The sequence below is a fragment of the Peromyscus leucopus genome, chromosome 18, assembly GCF_004664715.2.
Source record: "Peromyscus leucopus breed LL Stock chromosome 18, UCI_PerLeu_2.1, whole genome shotgun sequence".
NCBI lineage: Eukaryota > Metazoa > Chordata > Mammalia > Rodentia > Cricetidae > Peromyscus > Peromyscus leucopus.
Genome location: NC_051078.1, coordinates 43,277,531 through 43,304,028, shown reverse-complemented (window position 1 = coordinate 43,304,028; position 26,498 = coordinate 43,277,531). Strand labels below are relative to the sequence as shown.

The window sequence follows — 26,498 nt, the reverse complement described above, 5'->3', positions numbered from 1 at the left end:
CCAGCACTCAGAAAGCAGAAACAGGTGGATGACCACTAGTTTGAGGCCAGCTAGACTGGGGTGAGTGTGAGGTCCTGTTTCAAAGTAAATAAATAAATAAGGGTCAAACCATGCATTCACACACACACACACACACACACACACACACACACACACACACACACACACACGCGGCTACAGCCTCCTGAAGCTTTGCGAACTGGCTGCCACTGCTGCTGGCCACAGGTAGCATCACCCTTATTTAGCAAGGGGCTGAACCCCACTGGCTTTACTCAGGGTGGTCCTGAGGTCTCTGATAATTGCTGTCAGAGGAGGCTCCCCGGGGGCCCCCCTGCCATGCTGAACTGCGAGCAGAGCCCAGTGTCGGGGCCAGACCCGAAGATAAGTTAATTGACCACATCCTATCCAACAGGAAACCCAAGAGCTGACTCTTTTAGACCCGTTCTCACTTCCTCTCACCTTCCACAGCTGGTGGGCAGTCAGGCCCACAACACTGACGGTACAGACGGATGGAGCGGCTGCTCAGAACTGGGGCATTCAAGGCCTAGAGGAGCCGATCGGGAAGACCTAGGGGGCCCTGATAGGGCATCTGTGTGCCCTGGCAGAAAGACAGGTTGCCTTGTGGTGAGGCCACAGAGTGGCTTGCAGGAAATGTCACTCCAACATCCCAAAGTGACATCCTCTCACTATTTCAAAGCAGCGGCCAGAAAGTCAAATGTATCAAAACGTTTATCCTAGCTGTTTTAAAAGATTGTTGTTGTTTTTTTTAATGTTCAAGAAACTGATTAGATTCAAGTCCACCCAGGCCTTGCCTTGTAGGCACAGCTACAGAGCCCACACGGGGAAGCCCTCTCCCGTAGGCTGTGTGAGTAGTTGTGTGTATGAATGAGGGGGGGCAGGGGAGGGGACGGGAGAGACAGAGGGGGTTTGGGGGTTTGTTTAGTTTTTTTTCTCTCCTCTCCTACCTCCCACTTCCTGTTTAGAGGAGGTCTGTTCCCCAAACTGACATCATCATCATCCACACACAGCTTCCTGGAAAGGTTCCACGGTCAGGGCACTGATAACCATCATCTTTCTAAGAGCCACACGAGCCTTGCAGAGGCGGCTGGACCCTCATCAGAAGCACTCCTCACACTCAGGCTCCTTCCTCCAACAGCCGAGCACACCACAGGCACATCACCACCTCAGCTGAAACGACATCTCACCCGCCAACCGCCTGCCAACGGAAGGAGTCTCAGTCAGGAGGCTGCTGACAAAATACCTTGCCTTGGGTGTCTTATAAAAAACTGGCATTTACTGCTCAGCTCTGGAGGCTGGCAAGTCCAAGACTGGGGTGCAGGAAGATGTGGCATGCAGTGAAGGCACCCGGGTTCTCACTATGTCCTCCCATGAGGCAACGGTTGGTCACAGGGCTCCCCTGTAAATAAGGCACTAATCCCACTCAGGAGAGCAGAGTTCTCGGGGCGTAATTCCCAAGGGCCCACCTCCTAATGCTGCCCATGTGGGGCCAGGCTTCAGGTACAAATTCTGGAAAGACAAGCTCTCCTTTGCACGTCTCCTCCCTGTTACAGGAAGCGCTCCTCACTGACACTAGCCCCACACAGAACAAGGGTCTCCGCAGGGTACAGGTACCTGGAGCCACATGGTATTGAGACACACGGTTCCATCTCTCCTGAGCTGGTAAGCAAGCCCAGTCAACTTCAGCCCTAAGGACAATCTACAACTACAGAAGTGGTCACATGACCGAGCCACCTCTCACCAACACGTGAGCGTTCCTTTCCTGCAAAGCCTGCAGGGAAAGTACTTTCTGGTGACAACAGAGTTCTCTCTTCTCAGCTGTCTGAATAAACCCTTGCTCTTCTAAATTCAGCCATCTAAACAGGCAGAGCACACAGTCAACAAAAACTTACTACGAGCACCTGAGGAGGCAGTCTCCTGAAACCTGCCATCTTGTGTGGACCAAAATTGAAACAGAAGTATCTACACCGAGGTCCCATCAGCAGCCTGGAAGAGTAGCCAGGTCATCCTGGCTAGGACACGTTCACACACTCTGGTGGGAACACAAATGCACACAACATTCTAGAAACCAACCTGGATACGCCAACCAGGAGCCTTCGGGTGTTTACAGTGCATCAGAATCCCTCTTCTGAACGCATCTTTGAAGGAAGCCCTTAGCAACCCAGATGGGCCCTGGATGGGACCTGGAGGAGGAAGACTTGTCTAGAGTGCATAAGGCCCCAAAGCTCCATCCCCAGCACCATGGGAGGGAGGGAGGGAGGGAGGGAGGGAGGGAGGGAGGGAGGGAGAAGGAAGGAGGGGGTTGGTATCATGGCACTTTTAAAAAGAGAAAAACCTCAGGCTTGAGAGATGGTTCAGCAGTTCAGACCGCTGGCTGCTCTTCCAAAGGCTCAGAGTTCGAGTCCCAACACCCACATGGCGACTCACAATACCTGTAACTCCAGCTCTAGAGGAGCTGATGCCCTCTTCTGGCGCCAAGCATACATACTGTGCACATAAACATATGCTGGAAAACCACCCATACACATAAAATAAAAACTTTAAAGAGACAGAAAAAAAGCTTTTTCAGAGCTGTTCAATAAGAAAGCAGGATTAAATTAAAATGCATCCACGTGACAAGATAGTATGATGTTTTCCAAGAAAACTGTGTTCAGCGCTAAGTGGTAAAAGCAAGACACACCATAATACAGGTGTGTCGTCATCAAACCAGAAGGTGGCCAGATCCTTCTGGGTGACATGGATCAAGCATGATGTTTTTTAGAAGTGAATCCTTGTGCAAAGTTCTCTTTTATACGTCTGATTCATTTCATCATCAGTAATATTCACACAACACACCCCAAACGCTTTAATGAGGTGCCATCGAGTAGTCAAGAGGGCTGATGGTCAAGAAGGAATCGACCAACGGTGGCGCTGCCAATCCACCAGATAAATTTTACACCAAGCCGGTGGGCTCCACTGAGACAGAGGTCTTCTGTGTGCTGTTCCCTGATGTTTGCCTGGCACTCGGGAGGTCCCTAGTGTGGATGTGAAACATTCAGAAAGTTCTGTTAGCAGAAGGACAGAGTCCAGCTCGGACCTTCCTCCCCCATGGTGTCCTCTGACCTCCCTTTTCTTCCCATCACCCTTAGCCGTGATCACAAAGGACCGATGCTACCAATTACAGGTCCATAGTCACTCGATAATGCAAGCTGTCTGCATGCTGGGACCAACTCTCAGTTGGATTGGTCTCCTAGGCTAGATCAATACTTGCATGCGGGATGGAGGGGTGGGCGGATGTTAGCCCCTCGGTAGACATGAATGGCAAGCATTCGCTTTATGAATAGCTCTCCTAGAAGTGTGGAGGACTGCTAACAGACTGAGATCTGGGCGGGGAAGAGGAAGGAAGAGTCTACGCCGTTGAGTGTAATGAAGTGTTGCTTTTAGTCTCCTATGCTTTCTTATGGAAAAACAAAAATTTCTTTACAACTCCAAAACATAAAAAAAAATCCACAGTGATGAGATGAGGGCTCCAGGAGCCTCCCTTCCCCCTCCAAGGCTTCTTCCGGCCTTCAGCGATGAGCTTTGAGGTCATTTAAAGATGCTGTGTTGAGTCTCCCTGCTAACAACAGTGGGGGAATCCGCCCAGAAGAAAGCAACAGCCGGGCTGTTCCCAGAGGACGCCCTATCTATCTACTGCCCTCTCTGCTCAGCTGCTCCCCTTCCTGCTGTTTTATAACAGATCAAACACTCTGTGATGTGGACAAATTCCTCATCCATTCCCTAGGAAAGCTGAGGAGGAACCGTCACCCTCCCGTGAGTGACAGCATCTCTCTGTGAAGAAAGACCCTTGCGAGAATTCTTCCTAAGGACGGCAGGGGAGGCCTGCGTTACCACTGAGTGACGTGGACAGAGAGCATCCCTCTAAAACACAGGCGCTTGCTGTCCCTGGCTGACTTTTTTATGGAGCTGAGGATCAAAGCCTTGTGCATGCTGGGAAAACATTCTACCCTGGAGCTACCTCCCTGGCCCTCGCAGCTAGTATTTTAAGCCCACAGCTGTCTTTAGGAGGGTGCCTCACAACTCACCCAACAAAAGCTGTTTTGCTCCAAGTGACTACAAGATTATCTGCTCGGTTTCTGGTTTCAAATGTGTACTTCCGATTCCGAACAACAGAGCCCTTCACACAATAGAATCTCAGCTCTTAAAAAGCGTCATTAATCTATTTCTTACATTCGTAAAGTTAACTCCCAGACCCCTACTCTCAAGTGTAAGCACTCCCTTAATGAGATCTTCCCATCTCTAAACACGAAATCCCAACAAGTTCAAGTCTAAACTCAAACGCACCTTCTGTCTGTCTGTCCACACACATGCCCCCTTCAAAACTTGGTGCCCACTAGTCATGACATTGTATTACTTTTTAAAAATTAAATCTTTGGGGATCTGGGAAGATGGCTCAGTTGGTTAAGAACTTTCCAAGCAAACCTGAAGACCTGCGTTTGATCCCTAGGGTCCACGAAAAAAGGATGGATGTGGTGTGCATGTAATCCCGGCACTGGGGAGGCAGAGACCGGTGGACCCCCAGGGCTCATTGCCTAGCCTACTTGGTGAGCTCCAGGTTCGTAAGAGACCTTCTCTTCAAAATACAGTGGGTGGTACCTGAGGAACAACCCCACAGCTAACTGCTGGCCTCCACGTGAGTGTGCTCACACATGTACACACACACATATGTGAACACGCATACAGACACACAGAGAAAATAATGCCTTGGGGATGCTTCTTCCCGTGGTAATGAGGTGGCTAAGGAAGACACAGGAAGCACTCTGGGGCAGGAAGATCAGACTCCACCAGCCTCAGGGCCTCAGGAGAGAGGAGGCCTTGGCCCAGTTCTGTACCATGCCTACCCAGGGCAGCTGCAACCCGAGCCTTGCTATACTGTGAGCTGGGCACAGTGTGCGGTTCTCGGGGAGGAGGCACGCTCTCCCTCCCTCCGGCCTCTCCACCGGAGGCCCTCCGGGAGTGAACCTGGGGCACCATTAGCAACTGAGAGGCTGAAACTTAACCTCTGAGGCCTATAATTTTTGCAAACAGTGGAGTTTTGAATCCAGCCAGTGAGGGCTTTTAAACTCCTTCTTACTTGGTACATTTGTGAATAGCCTTCCCTCCCACCAATAGATAACAGGAACTATTCCAAAAATGGCCCCACATTCACTTCGAGAAAGTAGGCCTTTAAATTCTGGCTTTGTGCTAAAACAAGAGAGTTTAAATTCAGCTTAAATTTCATCTTCTGGAAAACAAAACCCTAAACCTTCTATAGCTTGCTAGTCTCAAGAATAAAGATTTAAACTTGAGAACACCAAGAGATCATGGGAGCCCCCCCGCCCCACCAGCCCCGCCAGCCCCGCTCTCTACCCTCGGGCCTCCAGTCACTACTTCTCTCTCAGGCTGGCTCTGCACCTGCAAACCACTTCCTCCCCTCGAGACAATGCAAATCAACCACCCTATGCTCTCTCCTTCAGTACTGGTAACCCTGATCATGTCTGCCCCCCCCCCAGTTCCCCCCACCCCCAAACCAGTTCACCCTGCCTATTTCTGTCCATCCCCATACAATGAGTGTTATTGGGGCCAGGCTTTGTGCTCAGGCATTATAAAGGAAATGTAAGCCTCTCCCTGAGAGCTCTGGCCCCTGCCTCTTCTGGAGATGGACTGAAACAGCAGTTTGTTAGGGTCCTGTACAAGGCAAGCCTCGGAGTGCACGATGAACCATCTCGTACCTTCCAGGCTGGAGCAGCTTAGGCCCACACACAATTCTACAGCTTGCATCTCTTACTCAGTAAGTCCCCAAGGGCAGAGCTCAAACCCAGGAGAGAACATGTCACTCACAGAGTGTGTGTGTGTGGGGTGGGGGCGACAAGGAAAGTTCCTCCCATCCTTTGCAGCTACTCTATCCTGGCCCAGCAGCCACTACTCACACGAGGTGACTGAGTACTGGAAAGGGGCTACACTGAACAGGGACGTGCCAAGTACACACCGTAGTTCTGAAGACAGTGACCAAAAAAAAAATCAGAAAAGATTACCTTTTTTTTTCCCTTTTGAAACAGGATATCATGTAGCCCAGGCTGACCTCAAATTCGTCACAAAGCCAAGTGGATTAGTTAACTTTTCTATCACCATGACCAAGGAAGCTTATTTAAAAAAAAAAAAAAAAAAAAAAAAAGCATTTAATTTGGGGCTCATGGTTCCAGAGGGTTGGAGTCCACGACCGTCAGGGGGCGGAGCAGGGCATCAGGCAGGGTGCTCGAACAGTAGCTGGGAGCTCACATCTGATCCACAAGCAGGAGGCAGAGAGAAAGCCAACTGGGAACGGCTGGGCTCTGGAAGCCTCCAAGCCCACCCCCAGAGACACATCTTCTCCAACAAAACCACACCTCCTAATCCTTCCCAAACAGTTTCACTAACCAAGGACCCAGTATTCAAACAATGAGCTCATGGAGGCCATTGCCATTCCAACTACCACCCAAGAATGATCTTGATCTCCTAATCCTCCTGTCTCCATTTCTCAGGTGCTGGAATTATAGATGTGAACCACCACACCCCACTACAGCCGAGGCTGTCCCGGGACACACTATGCAGCCCAAGCTGCCCAGAGTTCATAGCAGTTGGACTGCCTTGGCCTCCTGAGTGCTGGGTTCTCGGGTGTGAGCTGCCACACACAGCGAAGGCTCTGTTCTAAGCATGAGGACACTGCAGGAAACATGGCACCGGCTTCCCGGAGCCAGTCCACAGCATTTTTACATCACGGGCATGCACCCAGAAGAAGGCCACCTGCCGTGTCCCAACCAAGAGCAGGCAGATGAGGTTTCACCCCAGGAATAACATGTGAACTGGATTTTGACCTCATGATACATCTCGGCTGAAGACAGACGGGGGACATCTGAACACAGCCGACAGCTCCGGTCCCCAGAGGGCTGGGTTCACCAGGGATAAGGTGTAGAGTAAGGAGAGAAGGGCGATCACTGACGGGCCCATCCACTTAGCCCACAGCTGAGCTCAAGGCTCTTGTGAAATAATTAGCTCTTGACCTAATTAGCTGAAATCAAGACCAAGAAGATGGGGTCTGGGGTGGGGTAAGAAGTATGGCTATGGTGGTGATCGGTCTGGGGTGGGGTAAGAAGTATGGCTATAGTGGTGATCGGTCTGGGGTGGGGTAAGAAGTATGGCTATGGTGGTGGTCGGTCTGGGGTGGGGTAAGAAGTATGGCTATGGTGGTGATCAGTCTGGGGTGGGGTAAGAAGTATGGCTATGGTGGTGATCAGTCTGGGGTGGGGTAAGAAGTATGGCTATGGTAGTGATCAGTCTGGGGTGGGGTAAGAAGTATGGCTATGGTGGTGATCGGTCTGGGGTGGGGTAAGAAGTATGGCTATGGTAGTGATCAGTCTGGGGTGGGGTAAGAAGTATGGCTATGGTGGTGATCGGTCTGGGGTGGGGTAAGAAGTATGGCTATGGTGGTGCTCAGTCTGGGGTGGGGTAAGAAGTATGGCTATGGTGGTGATCAGTCTGGGGTGGGGTAAGAAGTATGGCTATGGTGATCAGTCTGGGGTGGGGTAAGAAGTATGGCTATGGTAGTGATCAGTCTGGGGTGGGGTAAGAAGTATGGCTATGGTGATGCTCAGTCTGGGGTGGGGTAAGAAGTATGGCTATGGTGGCGGTCAGTCTGGGGTGGGATAAGAAGTATGACTATGGTGGCGGTCGGTCTTAAGCCCAGATCCTTTCCCAGAGCTTTCCAGGCAGGCAAGTCCCTGAACCACAAATCGCCCACCTCTCCATCTGCATATTGGGATTGTCAGTTGCCCACTTAATACGACTGCTGGAGTGACCTAAGGACGGAGCCGACACCCTGGCTGTCACACTCAGTAAATCACCATTTCTCCTAGTGTTCTTAAGCATCAGAAAAAATACTGTGTGTGCACGCGAAATCCAGAGGTTGGTATCCGGTGTCTTTGCCAGCATTTTCCATCTCACTTAGTGTTCCACTTTATTACTATTGTGTGCACATTCTTATTATTGTGTGTGTATGTGTGCCGCAGCACAGGTTTGGGGGGTCAGAGCCCAATTTTGTGGAACTGGTTCCCTCCTTTCCCCTTTTCACGGGTCCTGGGGATTGAACCGGGGTCTCCAGGCTTGTGCAGCAAGCCCCCTTCCCCAGCTAGCCAGCTCACCTGTCCTCCGCCTTATTTGCTAAGATCAAAGCTGGAGCTCACCAATTCGGTCTGCCTTGCTGGCCAATGAGCTCCAGGAATTCTCCTGCCTCTGCCTCCCTAGTGCACTGGGATTACAGACATAGCCACACCTGCCTTCTTAGGTGGGTGCTGGAGATCCAGATTCGGGTCCTCACGCTTGGGCGGCAAGCCCTTCCTCACCGGGCATCTCCCCATCCACCACAGCTGCTGCTATTCTGAACCCGACTGCTCTTTGTTGCGGGGGCCACCTGTGTGTGACGGGGTGCTTAGCGGCCCACAATCCCCTCTGTACTGGAGATGATTCAAATCCCCCTGGGTGCTTCTCCTGGGGAGAGAAGAGAAGGCAAAAAAACAGGCCCCAGGTAAACAACAACAACATTCTAAATCAATATTGAGAAGGATCTGGGCTGGCACACTGGGCCCTCATGCCTGAGAGGACAGAGACCTTGTCTGGCCTGGAAGAAAATGTGAGTGCTGACAAACTCCCCAGCCACCATGAAGACCCTAACGCCCGGTGATGTGGGGGGGACAGACGTGCCCTTGCTGTCCGGGTGCAGAACACAGGGCCTGCTCAAATCATCGTTATGGAATCTTGGCCTGGTGGCAGTGGCAGCATGGACCCCAGCCTCGGCCATAATCTCCATTCACAGAGCAAGCTCCATGGCCCCGAAGTGAACTAAGAGGTGACTGGTCCCCCTAAGCACACAGCAGCACCAGGTGAAGCCAACAGCCAGCCCGCTCTGTCCTCACCACGAGCCACAAGGACAGCCATGACACATACGGCTGTTTTCACCGGCCTTGGACCAACTTTAGAATGGTGCAGGGACCAGGGCCCCCCGCAGGTTACACCTCATGTCTTTTTTTTATAGCTGATGGTAACCTGCACAGTAGTTACGCGCATAATAGAGCTTTTCGTGCATTCGGCATGAAACCACAGAGTTGACTCTTTTTTTTTTTTTTTTTTCCCTATCAGATATACATGCTTTTGCAAAATGTTCCATAGGGACAAAGCTAAGACTAGGCACTGGCAGGGAGGTGAGCCAGTCAGCATCCAGAAGGAGCTTCCTCGGAATCTAGACATCCACAGCTCCCGGAGAACCTTACAGTGCATGTGCGCTCTGGGTGAGAGCTGGCTCGGGTTCCGGGATGAAATGTCAGCGCTGCCGCAGACACGAAGATGGAAAACAGAGGAGGAACGTTCTACAATTATCACAATGTACCGTTCATAATAAATGCATCATTTATAACAACCTTCTTAACATGCTTTCCCATGCAATGCCCCCCACACCACCCAGGGGACAAACAGATGAGGTGGCCGTATCTCAGTGGGTCAACTTCATCCAGTCACACATGTCATTGGTTACCACACCCTACAACTGGCCGCCACTTGCCCAAATCATGGGGACGGCAGGTACCAAGGCAGAGGCTGTTTATGCAGAACCATTTAGCGGGATCACGGCAGAAAGGTCCTCACCCCTAAGTTCCAGTCATTCTTTACAGTCCTGGGAGTAGGCATGGGGAGGAACACACCTCCCTCTCAGTGAGGAGCCCCAGGTAGCTGTTCAGAGCAACAGCCACGAGGCCAGCTTTAACTCCATCAGTGTCTGTACTTGAGGAAGTGAGATTCTGTAAGCCTGCCTCCCGCTCCCGGAAAGCTGCGAAAATAATAGTGTGTGCCTCCAGAGTCCTGTGAGGATTAATATATAGGAAACGCCTGGGCCAAGCTGGCCTCTGTGAATAAATATCTCCACTATTTCATCGGCTCATCAGCTCCATAAACTCATCTCCTTCAATCTTCTTATCTGAGAGGCCTGCCCTCCCTATTTCACACTGCCAGGCACCCCCCAGGGCTGCCGTCTCAAAGCCCCTTCCTCATTTCACTGTTTCCTCCGTAACATTTGTCACCGGCACACATACCCAGGAAACACACATCTGTTATGCTCCCCTGTCTAGACGCGTCATCCACGAGGGCACGGTTGTTTTTCTGTTCTGTCTCCAGCATACAGAACTGAGGCTAACTCTTAATAGTCACTCAACAAAATATCTTGAAAAATATGGAATGGGCACAGTGGACAGCCGAGGCCCCACATGCTGCTGCTCCCTGGGTTCCAAATTCTATACCTGTGCACTATGGGGAGTGTCCACATCCAAGGAGCTAAAGCTGAGGCGTGTGTTCAGTGAGAACTGTGATCCCTCTCCTGGGGTTCCCTGAAATGAACAGCTTTGAACTGAAATCCAACCACTGGTCCTTTCCACCTGAGGCGTCTTTGTGGGGTGTACACACACACACACACACACACACACACACACACACACACACGCATGCACGCACGCACACGCGGGCACTCCAAAGCTCTTCCGTTAACTATTCAAGAGAGCGGGGAAGGGCCCTATGGTGACAGGACCTGTTTCTCTGAGACACAGGAACCAGTGATGTTGGAACAGCAGCCCTTGCCACATGCTTAGTTAAGGTCAAACTGACCCCCCACAATGCTGGGGTCACACTGGACTGTTACCCAAGGGGCAGGCACTTCTTACTGATATACTAAAGACAAGTCCAGATGACACTGAACCCCAAAAGGGTCTGGGAAGGGACCGCTCGACCTTCCATTTATTATTTAATATAAAAGTGAGGCTGGGGCTGAGGAGACAGCTAAGGAGGCAAAGTGCCTCTTGTGCAGGCACAAGGACCTGAGTTCAGATCCCCGGCACCCACGTAAAAAGTCAGGCACAAACAGCACACGTCTGTAACCCCGGCACTGACGGGCAGAGCCGGAGGATCCTCAGACTTTATCAATGAGCCCCAAGTTCAGGAAGAGAGCCTGTCTCAAAGGACAATCAGAGAGCCAGCAAGCAAAACACCGGCCACCAACCTCTGGCTGCCACAAGCACACTCGTGCATGGGCGCATGTGCGCTCACACACACCACCACCACCACCACCACCACCACCACCAAGAAAATGAAAATGCATCCTAGCCTGATCATGGATGCCTACAATCTCAGCACTTGAGGAAATTCAGGAAAGATCAGAAGTTCAAGGTCAGGGTGGCCTACAAAGGTGTCTCAAAACCAAAAGGACATAACCTGATGTAAGCAACACAAATTATCAGAAACTGACCCTCCCCACCCCCTTCTAACCTGTCACCTGAGGTTACACACCATTTGTGACATTTTGGACAAGTATTTTGAGGGTTGGACAGACAGGCAACCAGAAAATAGCAACCACAGTGGCCACGTCAGGATTTCCCCTGCTCTGGGCATATTTCACTAACTGGACACACACTAGACTCAAGCAGGTTTGCAGATGCCGTGGTCAGTTTGAACAAACCTACCATAATGGAGAGAAGGCAGGCCGAAGGTCACAGCGCAACCCAGGGTCCCAAGAGAATGCCATCCTTTCTGGGGACCACCAGAAAAAGAACCACAGAATCACAGTAGGAAGAGTCAATCAATGGAATTACCCAGAACGCAATGAAAAAGTGAGTATGTAGTCACTGTGACCCTATCCTAGATATTCATATGATAATATAGTAATGTGCGTAAATTATTTATAAACAGAACTTATCGGGCATGGCTGCTCAGATCTGTAAGTCCTGTGGCTATGTGGTCCTCACTCATTCTACCGTTCTTCTAGACCGTTCCACACCACACCAGAATCTGTTTGGTCCTGACTTATCCAACCTGGCTGGTCGCCCTTGGTCTGAGGTGCGTGGCTGGCCAGGAAGGGTTGGAAGAGAAGGCTTTGGGACTTGGCTATCTACTCTCTGAATGTCTCCTAAGCCCCTCGGGCTGTTAGGATGCCCGTGACCAGACCCTTGCCCTGACAAGTCAAAAGAGGAACCGTAACAAGTCAAGTCCTAACTGCGGCACATTTCTGAACGGGCTGGAGGAATGGCCCAGGGCAACAGGGCTTGTGGACATACTCCTCCCAGGAAATCTGCCTGTCCCTACTGAAGTTCAAGTCCAAGCCCCATGTTAATTAACTTATGCCCCTTCCCTTCCCATTCTGACTCTTTTTTTATTGGTTTTTCGAGACAGGGTTTCTCTGTGTAGCTTTGCGCCTTTCCTGGAGCTCACTTGGAAGCCCAGGCTGGCCTCGAACTCACAGAGATCCGCCTGGCTTTGCCTCCCGAGTGCTGGGATTAAAGGCGTGCGCCACCACCGCCCGGCCCCATTCTGACTCTTAACCAACGTCATCACTAATAACAATAATTTCAAAAAGACCCCAGGGCTAGGGAGAGTCAGTGAGGTGATCGCCTTGCCAGCATGACAACCTGAGTTCAATCCTTACACTGACCTTAGAGCCCACATTGAAAACTCAACAACAAAACTGGCGGTGGTTATGTCTGAAACCCCAGTCCTGGAGAGCAGAGGCCGGTTCAGCGGCCGGCCGGCCTACTTAGAAAGTTCCAGGCCAGAGAAGGACCCCACTCCCTGGCCCCAAATAAAAGATGGGCTGTGCCAGATGGAAGACACTGACCCCAGGGGTTCACCTCTGATGCACATATACGCTCACACACATGTGAACCTGCACACATGTGTACCTGTACACGTGAACACACAAACAGAGAGACAGAGACGAGCATCAAGTCAGGGTCTCTGTACACAAGGTAACAAACATAGAAGGCCGGGCAGGCAGCAAGCTGGGCAGGCTTGAAGAAGCCAGTGATCAAACTAACCCCACACTTCCGCACCCCAGCCAGAGCTGGACCTTCCAGAAGCACCCTGCTCACCCCCTGACTGAGGCCACAGAGCATGCTGTGGTTCACAAACAGTCCCTTCAGGATTTATAAGGCCTCGGAGGGTAAAGGCTGTGGAGGCGTACTGCCATTTTATGTCCTACTAAGGAGGAAAAGGGCTGCTCATGAAGGGCAGCACAATGGTAAGATGCCATCTACTGCAGCCCAGTCAAATGCCATCTGCACTAAAATGTATAAAAATCCAAGTGTCATAAAGCATAGCTATTCACAGGGCAGGGACTGGGGTACCCCGCCTCAGACGCAGGTCTTCCACTTCCAGATCACCGGTTCATTCGGCCTGTTTTTACCAGATGCCAACACAAGCCCACAAGCTCGTGTGGATGGGTTTTTTTTCTATAGATTGTTACTTCTTCAAAAACTGAAAAATGGAGATGACCGTGTGTGTGTGTGTGTGTGTGTGTGTGTGTGTGTGTGTGTGTGTGTGTATGTGTATGTGTGTAGGGGGGTGGCATGATGAGCACTCCAATGAAGGGCACTGACGCTGTCTCAAGACAAACCAAGAATGTCAGCAAGAGTCAGCTCGGCTTCATTTTGGCCACCCTGCCTGCCCCAGGGTCCTGCTCGAACCCCTCCGCGCTCCCCTCCCTCCCACAGCCAAGGCCAAGCCCTGCACACCCCATGGTCTTCAGCTGCTTCCCTCCCCCTGCGCTGGGCACCCTGAGCACCCTGCCTGGCATGTTCCCACCGGGAACAAGACGCAGCCTTGGTCTGCTCTCTAACGGAACACTGTGTGGGCTGGATACATAGCGGGGACCCTTCGCTTCCCGCACCTCCCTGTTGTCTGAGTCACTGCGTCAACGGCACCCCCTGATTACCTTCCTAACAAACTGCAACTCTTGCCCTTCGTATCCTGTCCTCCAGGGTCTGTTCCTCTTCTTTCCCTCTGACAAACTGCACACAGTATTTACATCTCCACTACAGGTTCTGTGCGGGCTCCTATGTTCTGAACACAGAACCATGCCTGGCAGAGAGAGAGAGCACACTCGAATTCCACGTGTAAGTGTCACTGAATCACATTTGACCCAAAAAGTATAAATTGTAAATTCCAGGAGATTCTAATTGATAGATCAGAGGGGGGTCCCAAGATGTTAAGAAAAGACAAAAATAAAAATAAGTAAGTCAGCAGAGGGACTTCTATCATCTTCTCCGAATCTACCCTCAGCAGAGGCTTGCTGGCCAGGACTTTGGGGACAGCATGTGTCCCCTGACCCCCGGAGTGAGAGGAGGACAAGAAGGGAAAGGGTGGTGCCAGCGCTGGGAGCCTTTGATTTCCTGTTTTTAAATAAGTGGGTTGCCTGAGCCCATCAGAAGCAGAATGATTTTCAGTCAGACAAATACAAACACTTCCCGCCCGGGTGGAGGGAGGGCGCCCTCTCCCACCACCCCTACCCTCAGAAAGTCCCTGGCCAGCCTTTCTGTGGCGCTCAGTCACCCCTTACTGCAGAGGGCAAGAAAGTGAAGAGCCTGGCTGGACTCCTCGGAGCTCTCACCAGGGAGGGAAATCCTGTGGAGGCACAGACGCTAACTGCCGAGGGGAAGATCCCAGACTCAGAGTGTCTCGTCTGCCAGTTACCCAACACTGTTTCCGGCTTCCTAACGGCCCCAGTGCTGAGACCACCCTGGTACCTTTTCAAAGGACGTTTCTGTAGGTAAGAGAAAAGCAGCCCTAAGTGTTGGAATGATCCGAAACTTATTCCATACATAAGCAAAACGATTCCCTGATGTAAAATTTACCATGTGTAACAACATAGAGATACTGGACCAATGCTCTGCATGGGTTCAGGGAAGGGCAGACACACATGGAGTTCTGTAAACTTTAAAGACTGTGGTTAAACTCTTGTCTCAAGTTTTAATAATGACTCACCAGAGTGGTGTATTTTACTGATACAAATGCATTATGGGATCTCAACCATATTACATATATTAATATATATAATATATATATATATGATACACATTTCTCTTATCTAAAATGATTGGGATCAGAAGCTTTTTGGATTTTGGACAGGTTTTGAATTCTGGGAGCTCTACACATGTATAATGAGGTCTCTTGGGGACTGGACCCAAGGCTAAGCATGAAACTCATTTGTGTACCACCGTCACCTTAAAAGCAGCCTGAGGTGACCCTATATATCTTTATTCACCTGTGTTTTGACTACGGCCTATCACATGAAGCCAGATGTGGAATTTTCCACTCCTGTGACCGTGGTGGCTCTCAAAAATCTTTCCAATGTTAGAGCCTCTTGGGTTTCATAATCTCTGGTAAGGGATATTCAACCCATGTATACATTCTACACTATGGGGGGGGGGGAAATTCAGTTGCTTCTGAGTGGTGAATAGTGGGGATTGTTTCTCTTCCCTAGATCTCAAATTTACAGATAGAATTAGAGATTAAAATCATGCTTTCATATGTATTCTATGTTTGGCCTGATCCAATACGTCTTTAAATAAAAGCTGTAATCTTCCCATACATCCAACCCAGGCGCAGAATTCCCAGTGACGGTGGAAGTGAACAGACTGCAGAAGAAGAGAATGGCGGACGAGAGGCTGTCCTTGGCAGGCTTCTCCAGGAACAGTAGCTTTAAAAAAAAAAAAAAACCACAATCCTAGTGAGAAGCACAAAAGGAAGGTGGGGGACGCACCCCCTCCCGACACAGGGCAGCCTGCGGCCTCCGGCTCCATCAAAGGACGGCCCTGCTGTCTTGGGCAAGCGTGTGAGACATTTTAAAGAGAGAGGATGAACTTCCCCCGCTGCATTCACGGAGGGACTCACAGGGGTGAAGGACCTGTGGAGGTGTGCGTCGTCGTGAGCACGGATTGAAGTCAGTTAGCTGGCGGAGGCCACCCTTCTCCGACATCCAGGACACAGAGAAGTTTCTGCCGACGCCTGGTGCCTCGGGGGCAGTGCAGCCCATGGTGAAGGCTCTGGTCTTAAAGGGTTTAAACTGGGGCCAGTCACCAGAAAACTGGGAGTCTGGGAATTCACGGACATGCCCCTGCAGCAGAGCTGGAGGTTGAAGGCAGGCGCTCTTGACCAGCCCCGAAGCTACTACCTTCCTGGAGCTGGAGATAAGGGTCTACTTCATACATTCAGCTAGCAAATATTTGTGGACAGCCTTCTATGTGTCCGGCCCTGTACAAAGCGCCTGGACTAGTAGGAAACCTAAAATCTTGTCCCTGACCCCACCCCACCCCAAAAAAAAGCACTTCATGGAGACTATTAACTCAGAAGGTCAAGGATTTCTAAAGAAAACTGCCTAACTGTCAGGGGCCCACTCCTAAATGTTCAGCTGCGTAACCAATGGCCAATTATCTGATGGCCAATTACTCAAGTTCACAATTGCCCAATCTTATGAACTAGAAAAATACAAAAGACAGAGGGCTTCCGACGGAACGGGGGAGGCATTTGCCAGCCTGAGAGCTGGGCAGTGTTTTGGCTTTTTGGTTTTGGTTTTTGGTTTTTCCCCCCTCCTCACACCCTCCAACCAGCAAGAAAACTTAAAGGAGTTCATTTCTTTCACATACTGCTTTTCTGTCTCACAGACAGGTATCCAGAGAACTCCTGATAGAGAGCCTGAAATCCAGGGGCACACAGTCTGGGCTGTGTTGTGGTCCTTCTGTCTCTGCCAGGCTGATCCTGAGAGACTTCCCGGGCTGTACCACGAGACTTCCAGGACTCAAGGCCGCACCCCTTTCAAATTCAAAGCAGCCAGGGCTGGAGAGATGGCTGGTCCAGTGAAAAGCCCTTGCTGCTCTTGCAGAGGACCAAGATTTGGTTCCCAGCACCCACATCAGGCGCTCACAACCACCTGTAACTCCAGCTCCAGGGGATTCAAACCCGCTTCTGGACACAGCAGTCACCTGCACACATATAACATACACACACACATACACACACACACACACACACACACACACACACACACAGAGAGAGAGAGAGAGAGAGAGAGAGAGAGAGAGAGAGAGAGAGAGAGAGAGCAGGGAGGAAGTCATTAAAAATAAAATAAATCTCTTCAAATCTTTTTTTAAAAACTCGAACTAGAAAAAAAATGATTTGGCCTCAGTTATCAACAGTAGATGTTAACAAAATAAAAGACAAGAAATAAAAAAAGTAGTACTATCTCCAAAGCATATTTTTATGCCCCCCATATAGTATTAAGGACAGGGGCTCTGCGACACTATGTATAATTTCGAGTGAGAACTTTCAACTAGACATCTGCAGGTTCATATCCAATCCAACGTTCTGAAAGTAGCACCTACCCTGCACTAAAAGGCGGGTCAGGAAAAGCAGGCTCCTCGTGATATGAGTTATAAACAAATGCCATTTCGGGGAGGGGAGAGGGGTCCAAAAGGGACCGCCAGAGCAGGATCAAAGAGCAGTGTTCAGTCCAGCACAAGCTTAGACATGGCTGTGGTTCCGGAAAGTTACACTGCAAAAACCCTAAAGCCACCTCCAAGCCAATTAATAAATTAATAAATCCTGATGAGAGCTGGCAGTGTAAGGCTTACAGGTTACAAGTTTCTTCCCCAGTGTCTCGGCTAAGGACTGCTTCCTACTTGACCCACAGGATCCAGGCACATGGGATTTTGATGACAATTCACAGGTGTAGGGAGGTTCAGGTACATTCCGGCTGTACACTCCTAAGCATTTCGGCTGAGAATTCCCGGGCATGCAGCATCCCAGCAAAACTTGAATAGGCCTGAACAGAGCTCTGCAGTCTAGACCAAATCATTGGGCCCTTTGTTTAAACAGCAGGAGCCTCATTATATCTGCATACCAACCTGTCTTGTAGCCCTCTGGGGAGAGAATCTGGCTTGGTCCCGGGTGGCCCCAGGAGCTTGGCACTCTTGAGATGCCCGTCTGTCTGGTCCCACCCTCTTGCAACCCGGAATGCCAGCAAAGTCCATTTTTAAATTCCCTCAGAAGTTCCACAACCACAGGTTTGGAGTGAGGAGACAAACACCGCTTTACTTCGCTGACATGAAACTAAAAATACGAGCTGCAAACAAAAGCCATCTTTTACCAGGACCGGCTGGGGTGTCCTGGGGTTCCACATGGTATAGCACAAGACCATATTCTTGGCAGCCAGGCCGCCTCAACAACTGTTCCACAAGGAAGAGGGGCCAGTCTGTCCCTGTCCAGGAATCCCATAGCCGGCAGCCCTGCTTGGCTAATGCAAAGAACAGCTTGATGGCTCTGCCATTCACCAAGAGGCAGGCTTGGGGCCACCTCTACTGAAAATGTTAAAACACACACACTTCAAGAAGGCGGGAGGCAAAACCAACCTCATTTCCCTGGAAGGAAATGTGTTTCCCTCTCCCTCCTCCCTGCAGTTAGAAAAGTAAATGATTACTGTGGCAACTTAGAGGCATCAAAAAAAAGGGACCTGGATGCTAACGTGGCCCAGCACAGGTCTGTGGATCGGGGATAAAAGGGGTTTACTCTATGCCTGGGTGGCAACACAGAACCTTCTCAGAAAGTCCTACCTGTTGGGCTTCTGAGCTGTGCGGCACAGCCGGGCCCTGCACCCCCTTCTCGTCTAGTCTAAAACTTTCCTTCTGGAACCCCCCCCCCGCCCCCGGAAGAAGGGAGCCTGGGCTCTCCCTATTCTGATAGCAGACGTAGAATGTAGTCCAAGCCAGCGAGGATGTGAGGAAGGATTCTTTCTTGTGCTGCGAAGCACCTCCAAATGCTCAGAACCCGAGAGCGAGGGGATGAGCCTAGAAACTGCACAAAGTATGTCCAAGAGCTGTGGTGGCCAAACTGTGACCCAAAAAGCTCTGGAGTCCCTAGCTCGGGGTCTGGGGCCGGGAGGGGTGGGTGGGCCAGGCCCTGGAGCACTAGTTGCAAGGTCACCGCGGAGCTAGACCCCGGGGTATTTCGCAAAAGATAGCACCGGGTGGAGGGAAGCACCGGGAACCCACCCACCCACCCTCTCCCCACACCTGCTCTGTGCAGCCAAGCCTGGAACACGTGGTAGCTCAGCTTAGCGCTTCTCGGGCGTCTGCAGGGACCCATTACCTCGCCCGGGCGTGCACCACTCGCCCCGGGGTCCCCAACCAGGAAGAGGCAGCGCTCCCTGGCGCAGAGCAGCCGGCCCCGGAGCCCGTTTCATCCCAACCCTCAACAGCAACCTGGACCGAGTTTTCTTGTCCTCCCACCAACCCTCGACCCCGGCAGCTTCCAACAACCCCTACCTTTCTCTGCCACCTAACCAACAGATAAGACACAAAGAAAAAAGAAAGGAAAGACGGGGGCCACACACGCCGTCTCTTCTTACGGTCTCAACCTACAGCCTGGAGCTGGGAGAGGAAGAGGAAGCGCACCTTCCGTCTTCCCATCCCAACTCTGTGACCCGCGGATCCCGGCAGCAAGGAGCCCCGAAGAGGCCGAAGGAAAGAGGTGAGGTTGGAAGAAGCAGAAAGCAGAGCGAGAGAGAAGAAAATATCCAACAAAACCACGCTAACGCGCCCCCTACCTGGGTGCAACATACTTTGGAAATAGAAGATGACCAAGATAAAGGATCCCAAGCAAGTGGCCAGCACCATCCGGCAAATTCTGTTCATCCTCATCACTTCCAGCAGCGCCGGCTTCATGGCTTTGTCCTGGCCGCGGGGACCCGGCTGTCCGGGAGACGCGTCCGGAGCGCAGAAGCGGGGACCCCGCCGCGGGGAACCAGCGCCCGGGAGGCTCAAAACGGAGCTGGCCGAGCTCCCGAGCTGGATCCCTCTAGCTTCACCGAGGTTCTCCGAGCCCCCAGCCCGGGTCTCGGGGGTGCAAGGCGCGGGAGTTGGTGTGCAAGTGTGGAGATGCGTGGCCCCGGCCGCGCGCTCCTGCCAGTCCGCCTAGCCTCTGCTCGATGCTCCGCCGCCTCCTCTGCTGGCGCCTGCGGCCGCCGCTGCCTCCTCGCGGGCCGGGCGACCGGGATGCCAGAAGGAAGGTGCCACCGCCGCCGTGCACTGGCCTCTGTGACTGTCCAGGCCCCCCTCCCTCCCTCCCTCGCCAAAAGCTACTTCATTGCGCTCCAGTGATCTATATATTCCAGGGTTGGGTTTTACCAAACGCAACTCGCAGCCCCCGGCGAGGGGAGGGCGCCGGCGAGCTGGGAGGGCGGGGCCGCGCCGGGGCGGAGCGTCGCCTCCCCCCGCCCCTACCCGAGACGTGGTCGCGTCCAGCTGTTTCCCCGGGAGTCCGGAGAGCACAGCGCGCTCCCGCAGGGTCCCAAAAGCCCTCAGTCCCTGGGCGGAGCTGGGCCGCTGTCTCGAGGTTGTGTGAACGTTTCCATGACAAAACCCGGAGGGGGGAAAAATACGAATAAGATCGCCACCTAGTCCTGCCACCCATTCTCCCGTGGGGAAAGAAGAGTGGCGAGAAGCAGGTTGGGTGTCTTTGGCGAATGGGGGCTCTGTGGCACCCGACCGTTTAAAAATCCCTGGGCGATTTAGTAGGGGAAGTTGCCCCCAAGCTCTCCTGAGAATGAGTGCCCTTTTCACGACGATCGAAACTAGGCCTTTTCTTTTTTCTTTTTCTTTTCCTTTTTTTCAAAGGACAGCTCATCTTGAGGGCTGCTTTTGCAAAGAGGTTAGAGAACGGACCTAAAGTCAAGGTTAGGGAAACTACAGGGCATTCCAGGATCTGACGACAGCAGCGCCTTTCGAACACGCGCCCTCACCCGCACCCCTCAAGGCAAAAGGGGTTTGTGGATTTTAAAACTGGTTCACCCAAAGGGTAGAGCTTTCTGTTAATATGTCCGAAGTGCATGAGAATCCGTCGGGCGGATGTGAAAAGACGCCCCTAAAAGTCCAACAAAATGTTCGGGGCAAATAAAAACAAGCCAGCTTAGCCTAGGCAGGTAGAGAGAAAGATGGCGCTGCTTTCCCGCATTGTGTATATAATGTTTTTAAAAATATTTAAATGTTCAGCTCCATGCAGTTTGCTGGCTGTGGGTCGATGGGATGCACGCGGGTCAATGGTAAGATCACTTTTATGCCAGGAAATCAATGTTATTGTAAAGCCTGACTTTTGTGGCATATCCTTAAATGAATTTACAGTACTAACTCGATTCATAATAAAATAAGACACTACCTTCCAATGCATCTCTTCACAGAGGCATTGATAAATTCTTGTTGAATCTGAACGTAATGGGCCTTATCCTCCCCTTAAATTTGACAGACACACGGCTTGCTTTCTGATACAAGCATCCAGAAACGCCTGGGCAGCCTCCCTTCCCTTTCCCCTGAAGTCTTCCCCTTCAGTAGAGAAGTCAGCAACCTCCCTATGAGGACAAAAGACAGTCAATTGCAGCGAGATATTTATGCAGCCAGTTAGTACTGTATTCATCTGTCTTTGTTTATGAACGAGTTGCTTGCTGAAGGTGGCCACGTAAGCATGCTCCCATACCAGCCACTCTCCAGGGAGTCCCCCCCATATGATGTAAGGCATAGGCACTGTACCCCTCTCCACCAAGTGGGGCGGGAGGAAAATGGGCTCCTTGTAGTCCCTCAGACGGACTGATGCCAAGGTCTTCTTTAACACCCGTGTTTTTACAAAGCACAGTAAAGAAAGGATTTGTGTGCGTTTCATCCCACTGTCCTTCTTCCTGGGGCAGAAAAACCCCACCGTCAAGCCTGGACATTCACAATAAGCCAGTTTGGGAAGTCACATGTCCAGGGAAGAAGTGCGAAATGATTCCTTTGGGGTTTTGGATCATGTGCTGGAGCAGGATGGTGAGCTTTGCCAGGCAACTGTGTTTTTATCCCACGTACAGGATGGGAATAGGCTCTGACCATTCCCTGCCACCTCTCCCAGGAAGTGTCTTCTAACTTCTCACAGGAATTCTCTCTTCCCTCCTCTGCCCTGTGAGCTCTAGATCCAACCCCATCTCCAGCCACTGTAGACAGAGCTGTCTCCTGAAGGACCAAATTGTCTTCCTCTCCCTCCACCCGACTCTGGTGTCTAGTACAGTGACTGGAACACGGTGCACAGAAGTCACAGATGGAGAAGTATTGTTCTCTTGGAGTATTAAGGCAGAGCCCTCTACCTTAATGTATGGTGGTGTATGGTGGTGGCCAATGGCAATGGTCTGTGACCCTGTTGTCCTATCCCCACGTCAAGCCGTAAGTTCACCAACTACAAATAAGGTCACCACTTTGTTTCTGTCCCTAGCCACACAGAACCTTATTGCCCCTTTTCTTACACTACCTTATAGACACTGACAAGACAAAGGACAGTCAACTGATAAGATGTGGAGAAAGAAAAAGATTGTAGCCTTTTTTTTTTTTTTTTTGGTTTTTCGAGACAGGGTTTCTCTGTGTAGCTTTGCGCCTTTCCTGGAACTCACTTGGTAGACCAGGCTGGCCTCGAACTCACAGAGATCCACCTGGCTCTGCCTCCCGAGTGCTGGGATTAAAGGCGTGCGCCACCACTGCCCAGCAAGATTGTAGCTTTTCAATGCTGATCCAAAGTAGGAAGACTTGCCTCTAAAGTCAGGCTTTGGGAACTGGGATGTGGCTCAGTGGTGGAGCACATGCATACCATACATGAGGTCCTGGGTTCAAGCTCAGCAAAATAAAGCATTCATGTTCCCGGTGTACCTGCTAAGATAGGCAAAGTTGTGTGGGCAATGATGGAGAATCCTTGCTTTCAGTGGCTTAAAGCAGCTGAGCTACACATCCATCTGCTATTTATCTGCTATGGATGGGCAGAGGGGTTGCATCTGGGGTATATTTCACGGTGAAGCAAACCAGCACCTTCTAGATCAGTGGCTCTCAACCTTCCTAACGCTGCGGCCCTTTAATAGTTCCTCATGTTGCGGTGACCCCCAACCATAAAATTATTTTGTTGGTACTTCATAACTGTTATTTTGATACTGTTATGAATCATAATATAAATAGCTGTGTTTTCTGATGGCTTGAGGTGACCCCTGTGAAAGGGTCATTGATCCCCAAAGGGGTTGAGACCCACAAGTTGAGAACCACTGTACTAGAATGATGCTGTTTGCAAAGCCTGAGAAGTGGGGGGCTTTTGGAAAGTCTCACCGAATAATTAAGTCATCTAGCCCTCAAGGAGTGCATGTGGTTTCTGAGTTTCATTTATTGGCCAAGACCTGTCACAAGGCCGCCCAACATCGTGCCTGGGTCAGGAAGTGTGGTCCTATGAACCACAAGTGGAACATGGGTGGGAAGCAGCCTTTCTGGCTCTGCCTCTGCTGGCTCTTCAAGGCTCATCCCCATCATTTCTCTCGATTCCCTTTTGTCCACGGGCTTCTGGAAGATGGTACTGAACTCATTACCGTGGTAGGACCTTCCTTGATCACTTTCCAAAGACAGAAAGCCTAGCATGGCTCTGGAGGAAAGGGGAAAATAAATAAATAAAAATAAAAAAAAAAACTGGTGGAACAGAAAGTCTTACTTATACCATCGATCCTGTAAAATTGATAAGAAAGAAAGAAATAGATGCAAGGTCCCCAGCTCCAGCTAACGCCTTTTGTGAGCAGCGGACAGACAGATGTGTACCCAGCCCTCCAGAACCCACAGGCTGAGCTCAGCCCCATGCCTGCAGATTCTGCCCACAATGTACTGTCCTGTTTAGATCTTCCAAAACTGGCAAAACGCCCCTTTCTGCACTTGGTTGGATCGAGAAATGGACCCAGAGCACACGGAAGACAGAGAGCCCTTCAGCATCTTCCAGGAAGACGGTGAATGTGTCTCATACCAACACGGGCTGGGGCTCCCCACTGGCTCCTCCAAGGACTGGGTTTTCCCATTTGCATCTCTCCGACACCTCGAGCACAAAGTACGCTCAGTTAGCCTGAACACAGCCAATATTTGTGGAGCTGAATTAAAAACCATTTGCCTGCGGCACCGGGAGATTTGGGGTATAAATTTTCTACAGGTAGGTAAACCGCAAATATACAAGTGGGTCACTCACAACAGGGCTCTGAGAGCAAGCTCCTCCTCGCCTTGCCAGCTTTCCAGAACCGGACTGGAAGGAAAGAAGGGAAGAGAGGACGGGTGAGAGAAAAGAGAGACATCTGGAGGGAGAAAGGAATGGAGAGTGGCGAGAGAGGGGAGGGGCATGCAGAGAAAAGAGAGATGTGGGGGAGTAAGGAAATACAGAAACAGTGAGCCGAGGATGGCGGAACACATGCCCTCCTACTCTGTCACTTCAGACACTACCTTCATTTCACCCCCAGCCTAGGCCCCAGACCTAAGGCCCCAGGGACCTCCCAGGGTTCTGGACACTCGGGCTCTACCCCCCTAAAGCTGTTTCCTCTCTCGAACAGCCCAGAAATCCCTTCCCTTACCTGTGCTCACTCCCCACAAATAAGTCTTGCCCAGCTTCCGCGCTGGCTCCTAACTCTATCTTAGGACCGTGGAAACCCTCCAGCTCCCGTCCGTCCAAGTTTGTAAGCCCCTGCCTACACCCTGATGCCCCTGTGTCCCGTCCTCTCTCAGCTGGAGCTTCTACTCTCGAGACCCAGCCACATCCCAAGAGCTTGTATGCATTTCCCTTCTCCATTCTCACCCTCCTTTTACAGAAGGGGAAACTGAGGCAGAGAAAGGTAACGCCTTACAGGGGCACAGAGCTGGTACAGGCAGGTCCGAGATCACAGAGCTAGAAGCCTGATGGCACCGGAACTCCAGGGTCACCCTCTGCTTCCTGAGCTGCCTGGGAGGCGGGAGCCAGGGGACATCACCTCTCTGAGCCTGACTTTCTCCAGCTGGTGACTGCTGGGCTCCCTCACTGTCTTGTCAACCCTGCCAGCCCCTCCACGCGGCCCACTGATTCCCCTACCAGAGCAGTCCTCTAGGACCCCACCTATCCTCTCGCTGTAAAGGTCCAGCTTTTCCGGGGCTCACTTTGGCATTCATTTATTTATTGGTAATTTATTGGAATAATCATCTGTGATTGTTCCCTCCAAAGACTCCCCCCATTTTTTTAAAATCTCTCCACTCCTCTGCTCCGTTCCAAGCAGGTATTGAGCTACCTTGGCCCGCACTAGGGATTCCATACAAGTTTTCGGTGACAAAACCTTGAACCCCAGAAGCTATGGTTCCAGGGAGAGAAAACGGGCTTTGGGTGGGATTTGAGAAGGGAGACTTGAGTGTCCTCCCCACCCTCTGCTTTGAGAAGCAGCTTTCCTTGGTGCCAGGGAAGGCAGGGGCCTGGCAGAGTGGCACTGTTATCACCGGGGGTTACAGTGCCCTACGTTTGTTTCAGAAGCTGCTGACCCCTGGCCTGAGGGAGCTCCAAAGACTGAGCAGCCACGCAGATGGGTTTGGGTGAACATGGCGACCAGGGCATGACCAAGGGGACTCTGTGACATGGTGCCGGGGCCAAATTAAGATACGGAGGAAGCCGTTGTGGTGGTACATGCTTGGAATCCCAGCACTCAAGAGGCTGAGGCAGAGGATTGCTTTGAGTTGGAGGCTAGCCTGTGCTACACAGTGAGACTGTGTAGAAGGTCGTGTAGGGGGAGAATCATGGAAAACCTTCACACCAGTCCAGAAACGTCCCACTTTACCTTCAACAGTTGACTCCAACCTAGACCCTAGAGTGTAGGCGGCCACCAATCATCATGCCTCGGGGTGTAGGTGGCAGCCAATCATCATGCCTCGGGATATAGGCGGCCACCAGTCATCTGCTTTCATACTGTACAGAGCCCGCCATGTTGATTTTTCTACTTGGTGACATTTAAAAAAATAAATATTTTGGTGTGTGTGTGTGTGTGTGTGTGTGTGTGTGTGTGTGTGTAAGAGGTCAACCTTGGGTTTCATTCCTCCTGCACCATCCACCCTGTCAAGACAGGGTCCCTTTTGAACCTGGAGCTGCGTGAGTAGCCTCGGCTGGCCAGCAAGCCCCAGGGATGCTGGTGTCTCCACCTCCCCAGCACTGAGACCACAAGAACATGCCGCCAAGCCCAGCTTTTGATGTGAGTTCCAGGGATGAAACTCGGGGCCTCATGCTTTCCAGGCAAGCCATTAGCAACAGGGCATCATCTCCCCAACCCCTGGACATTCATCTTGCCACACGTGTTAATGTTTAATTCCTTTCCAGTACTTCATGGCACATTTTACATGTGCAGAGGTGTTACACCCCACACCACTGATCCTTATGGCAAGCACACATGAGTACACACGTGTCTCTCATACACAAGACAAATTGAGCCTTGCAAATATCCCAGGATTTGAACCAAGGGTATGCAGCACCACACTTTAGAGTGGATCTGTCGTGTGTCTGTGTCTCCTCGTCAGCACAGTGAGATCAGCCCTCGTGGCTGCAAGGGGTAGAGGTTCTAGACGATAGGAGAGGAACGAGACAGGCATCAAGGAGTTCAACGGGCTTCTCCGGTCATCCGGTACTCACCTTTGCTCGGCAGTCTTGCTCATCCTCAGACTTCCCCATGGTGCATCCAGTCTCCAGGATGGAGGCCCGCAGCCTGCCCCTCCTCCCTCCCTGAACAGTTGTTCAAATAGGACAGTGGGGGATACGTGGAAGCC

General features: G+C 51.3%; 1 protein-coding gene across 2 annotated transcripts in view; it reads right to left on the bottom strand.

The window, feature by feature from the left end:
- Positions 1-20,086, bottom strand: part of Chst11 (carbohydrate sulfotransferase 11) — a 214,186-nt gene extending 194,100 nt beyond the window's left edge. Inside the window, exon 1 of one of the 2 annotated variants that reach the window (XM_028880272.2) lies at positions 19,475-20,086. In XM_028880272.2, coding sequence (XP_028736105.1) covers positions 19,475-19,592 — 118 coding nt within the window. In that variant the 5' untranslated portion in view covers positions 19,593-20,086. The remainder of the gene's footprint in view (positions 1-19,474) is intronic. The other variant, XM_028880273.2, reaches the window with a different exon arrangement.
- Between the last annotated feature and the right edge of the window lie 6,412 nt (positions 20,087-26,498).